The 11,681-nt window shown below is 44.0% G+C and overlaps 1 protein-coding gene across 2 annotated transcripts; it reads right to left on the reverse strand.

The window, feature by feature from the left end:
- Positions 1 to 1,748: 1,748 nt before the first annotated feature.
- Positions 1,749 to 11,170, reverse strand: NDUFS5 (NADH:ubiquinone oxidoreductase subunit S5). Of its 2 annotated transcripts, none has more exons than XM_044286630.1 (3): positions 11,025 to 11,170; positions 9,716 to 9,933; positions 1,749 to 1,957 (listed from the first exon to the last, which is right to left on the reverse strand). In XM_044286630.1, exons 2-3 carry the CDS (start codon positions 9,929 to 9,931, stop codon positions 1,859 to 1,861), a joined length of 315 nt encoding a protein of 104 aa, XP_044142565.1. In that variant the 5' UTR covers positions 9,932 to 9,933; positions 11,025 to 11,170; the 3' UTR covers positions 1,749 to 1,858. The 2 variants fall into 2 exon arrangements, with proteins under 2 accessions (XP_044142565.1, XP_044142566.1); XM_044286631.1 differs by lacking the exon at positions 11,025 to 11,170 and adding an exon at positions 10,789 to 10,937.
- Between the last annotated feature and the right edge of the window lie 511 nt (positions 11,171 to 11,681).

Here is an 11,681-nt window from a genome sequence, read left to right on the forward strand (position 1 = left end):
ATACTGCGATTTTCACGCAACGCAGAACTGATGCGTGAAAAAGAAAACGCTCATGTACACAGACACATGGAAATGAATGGGTCAGGATTCAGTGCGGGTGCTATGCGTTCACGTCACGCATTGAACCCGCGCGGAAAACTCGCTCGTGTGAAAGGGGCCTAACTCTCGTCACATTCAGAATCAGATATGAGGGCAAACGTGATGAGACTGGCTTTTTCAAACCCTCAGCACGTCTCTCTGTGAGGCACCATGTGTATGACAGGGCACCAAGCACACTGCAGCCAGAAAATGAGTCTTTGCTTACCTTTCCAGGGGGATTGCTAACCGTATGAAGTGTCAGTATTACCGTACTTCTAAGAATGAAACCTTCTCCAGTCAAAAAACCCAATCACTATGTGGCGGTGTAATTAGCAAATTCCACGTAATCCACAGAGCAGTTTAGTGAGTCGGCAAGATGGATTACCAGTATATGTGCAGTCTAGTTTACATTCCATGTACATAGGAAGTATGCAAGAAGACAAAGGCCCTGTGATTGAATTACCACAACCACCATCATCTAGCCATGTTGCGGGACTATTATTCTGACACCCGGTATTTACCTGTGAAAGGTGATACGGCCCCTTTCACTTGTTTTTCCCTATCCCATGGCGCCATACTGCTGGCTTTGATGTGCCTCCACATAAAATCGTTTGTATTGTACGCTGTCAGCTATGTGCATAGTTTCAGCAGAAAAAAAAAAAGAGATCTACAAAATCTGAGCGGCTGTGAAATCCTGCCCTTTTAAAATAATAAGATTATAGTCAGATTGCGATACCCTGAGCGTAAATGATTCAATATGTGAGCTTTGATAGAATTAATAAGTCACTATTTTGGGGGATTGGAAACCCAGCTGTCTTGTGGAGGAACCCAGCTGATCCTTGTTTCCATGTTCTGTTAACCGGGGGCTTGTATGTCGCTCCTAGCCTGCAGAGAGTGTATTAAAGTATGCAGGAAGGTTGGCAATACACGGCTGGCATTAGATGGCATTTGGCTGACAGCTATCCCTCCCGACGCCCCCCCCCCCCCCCCCCAATCATATATATGTATGCTTAGTTCAGCTGAGCATGTGCGTGTTCTGAATGGGAAGAGACACATAACCTCTGACAGCTGCGCACCGTCCAGCGAACAAGAGGGTCACGCATGTTGAGGTTCAACAGCTTGTGGATAGGGGATAACTATTAAATCACTGGTCGTCTAACTGCTGGGACCCCATTGATCACAAGAATAGGGGACCTGTACTCCATAGAGCCCCCCGAAAGCAACAGTGACGCGGGTCACACATGCGAGTGGCTGCTCCATTATTTTCTATGGGAAGTTAGCCAAGTACAGAGCTTCACCATCTCCGGAATCCTCACAGAAAGTAATGCGGTGGCCGCAAACATGCCCGACTGGGCACTTCATTCATTTCAGGGGGCTGCAGGGGCTACTGTTCTCGTGATCAGTGCAAATCCACCTTGCAGTGACGCAATGAACGGAACAAGCACTTGTAAATTATGCTATTCCCCTTGAGACTTCCAAGACGCGTAATCTTGAAGAGGAAGCAGCGCTTGTACGAGTACCACCTCCTCTTCAAACAGCTGATCGGTGGGATGCCGAGAGTCAGACCGCCACCGATCAGATATTGATGACCTATCCTGAGGACTGGCTGTGCAACCCCTTTAATGTCCTTCTGTTTGTACCGAATAATGCAACGTCCGCAGACACAGGACTTATGTGAACACTTTATTATTATTATCTAGTGGCACCTTGGATGCTTCAGAATAATGACTTGCTGCAAGACAAAAAAACTAATGACGTGACAGTTGTTCCTTGGACGATATTAAGGGGTATTTTTGTCTTCACTGAAATCTGGAGCTTTGTATTTTCCTTCTTTCTCCAACTTTTTCTTCTGTTCTCTGATGGCATCTAGGCGTTCTAACTGTAAGAAAGACATATTTTATTATTAGTCTTGCAGTGTAGGACATTTGGTACATCTACAGGCTTTAGGCTTACATTATTATAGGGTTGAGGTTCCTCATCTTAGCATGCGTTATTTTCTGCAAACCTGTTTCTATTAAATTAGATATAGTAAATGGATACAGCATGAAAGTGAAAAACAACATAAAAAGGGCTACACTGCAACTTTGGCTTGTTATAGAGTCTTCTAGGGCAAAGAATACGGTAAGTGGACTAGTATAAGGCTCCATTCACACGTCCGCAAGTGTGGTCTGCATCCGCTCCGCAATTGTGCAAAACGGGTGCATAACCATTCATTCTCTAAGGGACGGAATGGATGCAGAGAGCACGCTATGTGCTCTCCGCGTCTGCATTTCCGGAGCGCAGCTCCAATCTTCCGGTCCGCAAGAAAATAGAGCATGTCCTATTCTTGTCCGCAATTGCAGACAAGAATAGGTATTTCTATGGGGGTGCCGGCCGGGTGCATTGCGGATCCACAATGCACTACGGACGTCTGAATGGTGCCCAAGGGTGCCTCACACGTTGCAGAATTTTCTGCAGCACAAAGATATCCCCATGTTAGCCTATTCTTAACTTCATCAAATCTGCACCTGTGGATTTTGTGGATGAAAATTCTGCAAAAGGTGAGGGCACTCCAAGGCCCCTTTCACATGAGCGATACGGGTTGTGTCAGGATCTGTTCAGGGAAAAACTGATGGTTTTCGCACTTAAGTTGAATCAGTTTTGTCTGTGATTGCATTCAGTGCGATTTTTTTTCCCATCCGGATTGCATGCGTTTTTTACATGTGTGAAGTAAAATTTAAGAATAATCTACATCGCCTAGCAACCATAAGTGAAAAACATATTGCATCCGGATACCTTCCGTTTTTCATCCGAGGCCCCATTCATTTTTAGGGAGCCAGGTCTCTGTGCAAAACGGACAATATAGAACATGCTGCAATTTTTCCTGAAGGCAGAGATGATGAGTGATAAACAACGCTCAAGTGCACATACCCACCGATATGAATGGATCAGGATTTTGCTCATCGCATCTGGATGGAAAAAGAGTCTTAAAGGTAAAATACAGCAGGAAAGTCTGCTGTCGATTATGCCGCAGATCTGTGGAAAACCTGCATAAAGTACAGTTGTGACTTTTTGCAGTCGAAGTAGCTGTGGATTTCACACTCTTCTGCTAGAATTTAGTATTTTTAATTAGTTTTAGACTTTTTTCTATTTATTTTTTTTGTTTTGCATTTTTCTTGTGCAGCCAGATGTTACATTAAAAGGAGTTGTTTGCATTTTTTTTTTAATGGCCCCCTTCACGTGATTAGCAGTGATAATGTTAAAAATATTCCTGACAGGCCAGTGCTGCGCCCAAGGCTGCCTGACTGCGCAAGTGCAACCCATGTACATCGCAGGTTGTAACTGGGCTAGGATCATGTGCCAAATGTACGGCACGTGATCCAGGAAGTGCTCGCAACCTAATTACACTGGGGAGCACAGGTAGGAATGTTTTCAACATTATCACTGAAGGGGAAGGCCATAAAAAACTGTGCCTAACCCCTTTAATGTCAAAGGTAATAAGCACTGCACGTACCCAAAAATAAGCCCCAAGCACCAGTGCCTGAAGATAGGCCCTAGGAGAACATCTTGGCAATGCGATTGTTTTGCTTTTGCTTGGTATAATTGTCCAGCCAGAAACACTTAGTCTGCTGTAGATTGCTGAAAAACCGAAATTTCCACCTCTCCACAGGAACTGAATGGTGACCATGTTAGAAAGCTGCTATGTTCACACTGAGGACTCGGATATCCTTGTTTCTGTGGTCGGTGAGGTCCCCCACGCACCATAAACTCACCAACTATCCAATGGACAGGTCATAAGCTTCAATTTTGGTCCAACCACTTTCAGGTTGATATCAGCCTGATCTCCACCTTATACCCGGTAATAAATAACATTCTAAATTTCCCTTTATTCCATAAAAACTTGTAAAATTTATTTTGGACCTCTCTTATTGCCATTGAAATTTCTGTATACATTTTATGAAAAATTAAAAACATGCCCTTTTAAAGGAGGTTTTCCAAGACATTTAGGCCTCATGCACACAGCCGTTGTTTTGGTCCGCATCCAAGCCACAGTTTTGGCGGCTCGGATGCGGAACCATTCACTTCAACAGGGCCGCAAAAGATGCAGACAGCACTTAGTGTGCGGTCCGCATCCGTTGCTCTGTTCCGTGGTCCGCAAAAAAAATATAACCTGTCCTATTCTTGTCTGCGCTTTGCAGACAAGAATAGGCAGTTATGTTAAAGGTTGTCCGTGCAGTTCTGCAAATTGTGGAACGCACACAGACGCCATCCGTGTTTTGCAGATCCGCAATTTGCATACCACAAAACACACAACGGTCGTGTGCATGTAGCCTTAGGCCTTATGCACACGACTGTTTGGGTCCGCATCCGAGCCGCCGTTTTGGCGGCTCGGATGCGGACCCATTCACTTTAATGGGGCCGCAAAAGATGCGGACAGCACTCCGTGTGCTGTCCGCATCCGTGGCCCCACTATTCTTGTCCGCGCTTTGCGGACAAGAATGGGCATTTATATTGCCGGCTCCCGTTCCGCAAATTGCGGAAGGCAACACGGGCGGCTTCCGTGCATGAGGCCTTATACTGATGATTTATCCTCTGGATAGGTCATCAGTACCTGATCTGTGGGGGTTCGACACCTGGGATGACTGCTTGTCAGCTGCTTGAGAAGACACCGGTGCTCGCAGCAACGCTGCGGCCTTCTCTCAGCCTTCCCTACGCCATGTGACGTCACCATACAATCGGTCACTTGGCCTAGGCGCAGCTAAGCCCTAATGAAGTGAATGGGGCTGAACTGTAATACCAAGCATACCCTCTATACCAGTGATGGCGAACCTTTTAGAGACCGAGTGCCCAAACTGCAACCCAAAACCCACTTATTTATTGCAAAGTGCCGACACTGCAATTTACCCTGAATACTACAGTCCAACATATTATATCTTCCATGTACTTTATCATTAGCTATAACAGCCTGCCTACATTCTGTGCGCTGCCTGTGCTGTTCATAGTGCGCCCTGCGCTGATGAATGGCAGGAAAAGTCTAAGGCATATTGGTACGCAATAGACTTTTTCCAGGGCATGGGTACCCACAGAGAGGGCTCCGAGTGCCACCTCTGGCACCCGTGCCATAGGTTCGCCACCACTGCTCTATACAATCTAAAGCGCTGTGCTTGGTGAGCAGGGAGAAGGCCACGGTGCTCACGGGAGCAAGTGTCGGACTCCCACTGATCAGATACTTATGATCTATCCAGAGGATGGGTCATCAGTACGTATGTCTTGGAAAATCCTTTTCTGCACAAAACTAATTTACAACAGAAAATATCCATTGCAAATTGACCAGGAAAACTGCTGCTAGGAAGTAAGGCTTGGTTCACATGGGGTGTTTTAGGTGTGGATTGTGGCGCAGATTTTATGCCAAAAATGCCTGCAGAACTTCCCCATTGCTTTCAATGGGGGAATGTGCATGTCAATACATATAAAACACTGTTTATCTACATGCAGTTTTAGAAACCACACCATGGAAAAAAATAAGTATCCTGTCTATTCTTGATGTGCTTTCCACATCAAGAATTCTATTGAAAGTGGCCAGGAATGAAAAGTCTAGCCGAAACTGCGGCAAAAAAATGGGTCAGAAAAAAAGCATGAAAAAGAAAAAAAAAAAAGAAAAAAAAAAAAAAATTGACGGATTCCTCATCAGGTTTTCTTCAGCTCAGAAAATGCTTAGTGTGAACCTAGCCTAAATCAACTCCAAAGATATTCTGCCTGCAATTACACAGTAGAAAATCCACAGCATGTCCCTCTACAGGCTAGTTGAGGATGAATTAACAGGCCAAACAGGCCATAAAATAGTTGTCAGCTGAATCAAATGACAACCTCCATTCTCTACCGCTTATCTCAGAAAAATAAAAGCTCAGACAAGGTTAAATACTACCTATCCAATTCCCCTTCCCATAAACTTGTAAGCAGATCTTGTTAAAACTAGCAGAAATCTGCATGTCTATGGCTAGCTTTACTGTTCAAACTAGCTCAATATCCCCCCCTGTGGGAAACCATTGGGAATATCTATCCACACAATGGGCTATAAGCCAGCTAAATCCCTTCATTAGGTATCCCCAACTCAAATTGTGAAATTTAAACTTTATTAATAAAAAATAAATGATGTCCCACTCTTGAGAATAAAACTATCAGATCCCCATCAATTATGTGTCACAGGTAATGGGGAGGGGAAAACACCAGATAACACACAGAAGGAAATAGACCGGAGTCTAGGCCTCAAAGCTAATGGAGAGGGATGGTGACCTCCTAGGAATCCCTAGACCTCTCCCTGACTCCTGCCAATATGAGTAGACCCTGAAAGTGGAAATACTCAAACACCGTAACCTTAGCCCTGGAGACCCTGGAAAGCCCTAAGGGTGGTGGCAGGGAATGAGATTACTGGTTCCTTCCCAGATGAAGGACCCAGCGTCTCCCTGAGGCCTAGAAAAAAAAAAAAAAAAAAAAAAAAAAACCACAAGCGAACAACAATGCTCTTAGCTTAAAGAAGAATGGAGGAGCAGGAGATCCAAAAGAACAACACACCAGCTCAACCAACTCCAGAAGGAAATATCAACCGCATGGTAAGCAGTGTGAATCAGTAATGACCACAAGCTGGACCTGACAAGAGGTGTGGTCATCATTACCAAACAACACTGCAAGGAGAAAACAGAGAGACTGTCAGATACCCTCACGGGCCGCCAGTCTCTCAGATATTCTCACCTCTGTCATGGAAGGGACCATGACATTATGCTATGGTGCAGCACTGGCACTGACTAGCCTCAGATTTATTGCTAGCATTATATGTTATGGGGCTAAATAGTGTAAAATTGTACTCACTAGGGAGATCACAGAGTTCAATTTGTTGCCAAGCACTCCGTGTGCATCGCTGTCTCTTCCTAGGCCATGTGAAATCACTGTATATTGGTTACATGACCTAGTTGTAGCTCAGTTCCATTGAAGTGAATGGGGCTGAGCTGCAATAACAAGCAATATGGCACTGTGCTTTGTACGCTGCCAGAAGCCCACCGCGCTCAGCAGAGCTCCCTGGAACAGCTGATTGGTGGTCATCATTATGCTTTCCTGGACAACCCCTTAAATTTCCAATATTTAGAGAGCATTCATTTTTAAGTCAAGCAGCAGCCTAGAAAATTTTACTTCTTGGTTTCTGTAAGACCTCATGCACATAAACGTATTTTGTTTCAGTGTCCAATTTTTATTTTTTTGCAGATAGGATGTGGACCCATTAATTTCAATAAGTCCGCAAAAAATGGTGTGCTGTCCGCATCTGTATGTCTGTTCCGTAGCCCCACAAAAAATATAGAGTATATCCTATTCTTGTCAGTTTTGCGGAAAAGAATAGGCATTGTTACAATGGATCCGCCAAAAAAAAACGATGCAACATGAATATCATCCGTATTTTTTGGACATCAAAATACATATGGTCGTGTGCATGTAGCCTAAAAAAGGGGAGAACTGCAAGTGACATCAGGCCCTTTTAATGTACATTTCTGGTAATTGCCCCATGTACATATGTCCAGTGATAACCCGAGAAACAAGAGAACGCTACTTTGTTGGTGGTGGAATCTCTTATCATCGATTTACAGCAGCTCTGATCAACTTCCTATACTGTCAATTGCCACTCATTTGGGCGATTCTTTTATTTTTATTTATTATTATTTTATTATTCAGGTTTTATATGTGTATGCCAAAACGTATGAACATTTTCTTGACAGCGAAAGTGTGAAAACAGGACCAGTGATCTGATCCAAGATCATACCTTTTTTACAATACACTATCCAATGAGGTGTGAACCATGTAAAAAAAAGCTGAAAACACCCAAAAATTATTAAATAGAGAAATTTCTTACAAGGAAAATCCCCACATGTCACAGCAGAGGAGCTTTGCAAAATGAAGAATAGAAATTAGAATGGAAATTCATTGTGCGGGTAGGGCTGCAGTTACAACCACTTCCAGAAGCAAAGAATTACCTCTTGAATAAATGTAGATGAGCTTCCAATGAATAATGTCAGGATTTTAATACAAGCAAATATCAACTGTCTACCTACCCAGTTTTACGTCTGTTCTCCCCATATAAACGTTTGGAAGAAGTATGATTTTTTTTTTTTTTTTTTTTTTTAAAGGGTTATTCTACAAAAAGTATTACTATGGAATGAACAGAACATTTTTATATAAAATATTATTGCAATATATATGCAATAAAAACGTTCATTTTACATTTTTCTCTCTGGTAGAGCCCCCTATATTTTACCTCCCTGGTTCCTCTTTGCCTGCTTTTATGTTCTGTAGCTTCCTTGCTCCCTTCTTCCTCTAAGTGCCGGCATAATGATCTCAGAGTAAAGCAGCCCAGACACCTTTCATCCATTCATCCCTACGGCTGGCAAGCCTACCTCCTGTCCTGCGCCAGTTCTTACGTGCACAGCAAAGGTGCAAGACTAGAAGTCAGGACCAGGAGTGATGACTAGGGATGAGCGAACTTCAAGTTTTTAAGTTCGGGTTCAGGTATATGCTGACTTGCGTTATGGCCATAGACTTCTATTATAACGGAATGCCTCTAGAGGCATTCCGTACTTGAATTGCGTTATGGTCCACAGTAATGGAATCCATAATGCAATTCACCATATACCCAAACTTAAAAACTTGAAGTTCGCACATCTCAAGTGATGATGTTTACACAGCCTGGTCCTATGAATCAAAGTGCACGGGGTGCAGCAGCAAGGAGATCGGAGCCTCAAGGAGTAATGGCAACACCCCCTATGCTCCTAACCACAATGTAGTCAGTTTTCTTGGCAAACAAGTACATCTAAAAAGGGACATATATTAGACGTGCAAAACGACCAGGCAATTATCGGGAAAGGACTGCTCCTTCATGATAACTGCCTGCTCATCAGTAGAGGGGAAGAGCTACATTTACCTGCAGCAATCTCCTCCACTGTAGGAGGACGAGCGAGATTACTGCCATTGTTTGTCCTCCTACAGATTAATTGTTTCTGGGCAGCAGATCACTGTTCACACACCATGATCTGCTGCCCAGAAACTATGATTTAAAGGGGGTTCTCTGCTTTTGCTATACTGTCGACTTAACCTCTGCATAGGTCATCAATATCAGATAGGTGGGTGCCCGATCAGCAGTTTGAAGAGAACGAATCGCTCATATGAGCACTGTGTTCTCTTCTCTGTTTACCTGCTCTACATTGAGATTCCAGCAGTAAGCATTAGAGTGAATAGGAGGGAGCCATCACCTCATTGCTTTAATGACATTGCTTGCCGCTGCAAGGTCGACAGGGAGCAGGTAAACAGAGGAGAACACAGTGTTTTCTTCAAATAGCATCAGTCAGTAAAAGCGGAGAACCCCTTTAATGTGCTGCATGAAAGATTGCTTCATCTGATGAACGAGCATTTTACGTGTTCATCAGAGGCACATTGCCACGTACCTATTATCGGGAGGGAGGATTCATAGTAACGTTCATTCCCAATAATTGGCCCGAGAATTGAGTGGTGCAAATTCACCATTAGATCCGGAAATGTTACATACTCTCTTGATAAGTCAGCACAGAAAAAAACAGGTCATGGTTTTTCATGCTCCAATGTGTCTTCGTAGCTCACTTACCGTCTTGGTTCTGTGCATACACTCGAGAAAGTCTTCAAACTCCACCTTGCACTCTTTCTGAGCCCGGATGGCTCCAATGCCATGTACACACTCTACCCAGTCTTTCTCAAAGGAATGGCAACGACCAGCCTGGCATAAAGGTTGCTTGGAGCTCTGCAACAGCATCCATTTGTCGATATCGATCCCAATTTTATTCTGAAGATCGAGAAAAGGCATGGCTGTGGAGTGAGGGCACCAAGAAGAATTAATAGCAGATTACACAATGCACATGTCAAGAAAAAGCTACAAACAAGACGTCCTAGCATTTAACTCAGAACTAGTGTTGAGCGAACTTGTGCTTTAAGTTCTGCATCCAAAGTTCGTGTTATCGAAGAATCCCGTTATGGATTCCGCTACCACGATTCTTCGATAACCGAACTTAAAAAACAAGTTTGCTCAACACTACTCAGAACCCCATACTCAATGGTCAGAGATGAATAAGGAGATTTTATTCTCATCACACAAAGTGTCATAATTTCCTGATCAGTGGGGATCCAAATGCTGGGACCCCCACCAAATCTAAGAGTCAAGGGTCCGCAACCCTGTGCAATAAACTGCACCACAGGCTCTTTTATAAAGGTCCATGAGCCAGGTCCTGGCAAAGCAGATGATGAGGCGGGACAGACCTCTATAGCAGCCCCATACAATCTCACAATTTTGGGTTGGGGGGGTTAGCATTCGGAAAGTAATGGTATATACTAGAAAAATACCATCAAACAATCCTTAAAAAAAAAAAAAAAAAAGGACACAAATGTTATAAAATAACAAAAGAAACATTAATCACCCCTGCCGATCTATCGCTGATGGTAAGGTGGTGGCCCCCCGCCCCCATTGCTCTATGCAAACTGCCAGCAATTATGTGCTGTACTGGCACACAACCACTGCAGCCAATCAGAGGCCTCAGTGATCATATAGCCTACTTATTGGCATCACCATACCACTAGTACATGCAGAGGTTCAGACAGGGAACCCCCCCCCCCATACTCCACATATTTCGGGACCCCTGTAAGGATTCTGGGCTTGTGAAATCCCACCTGCTCACAATCCACAATAATGTATAGTGAAGTAACATGGAGGGATGGAGTACGTGGATGTGAACCCTACCACGTCCTGCACAGCACCAGGTCACCCATACACCACTTGCATGCTGCTGTCACAGTGACACATACTGCTACGCCCGGCTCTGGATGCTAGCAGCCCAGAGAATTACGCAGAATGGCACATATAAAGCCAAAATGTGACCGCCAATATAATATCATAGAAATGTCACCTGTAGGGATCCGGACGTCCTCTACTCCTGCTACTTCGCGACACTGGCAGCCGTAGAGCGAGTGTCACGTGATGAACAGACGTGCTGCCATATTTGATTCGGGCACATGCAAACATATTCATTCGCCTAGAATAGTAGCAGGAGATTCCTCTCTCATGTATATAGTGTTTGTCTGCTAGCCGTGTGTGTGTAAATGAATGTAATATGAGGGTTATTACAATACCGAATATGACTGTAGCTCGCCAGGAATAAAGCTTTGCTACAGCGCCCCCTGCCTATTGGCGGAACCAAGTTCTAGTACATCAGTTCTGGTCGATAGTGGAGGTAGGACTGTGTGTTGCTATAAAAGTTCATCAAATTGCAGGAAGTATTATGAAGACCTGCACCTACCAGTCGTTTTATGTGAGCAGTGTCAGACCAATCACTGATTAAACCATGGAAGAACTGCACTGACCAGTCAGGGTGCTGTCCCTCGCACTATACACTGTACTGGGAGTCAAGCAGGTGTAAGGAACATATCGATACCATCATATAATAAGAGCATGTAATATATATGTACAATGATGTGAAGCGTGCACACACACAGTTGTAATATACACAAAGTGTAATAAATAACAGTCCTGGCAAGTTCGCGCTGCCCCAGCCCGAAAATGAAAT

Source organism: Bufo gargarizans, chromosome 3, assembly GCF_014858855.1.
Source record: "Bufo gargarizans isolate SCDJY-AF-19 chromosome 3, ASM1485885v1, whole genome shotgun sequence".
NCBI classification, from domain to species: Eukaryota; Metazoa; Chordata; class Amphibia; order Anura; family Bufonidae; genus Bufo; species Bufo gargarizans.

Coding starts and splice junctions, on each gene's coding strand:
- NDUFS5 (XM_044286630.1), bottom strand. CDS start 9,931: ATGCCTTTTCTCGATCTTCAGAATAAAATTGGGATCGATATCGACAAA. Junction 1,958..9,715: donor GTATGCACAGAACCAAGACG/GTAAGTGAGCTA, acceptor TCTTTCTTACAG/TTAGAACGCCTAGATGCCAT.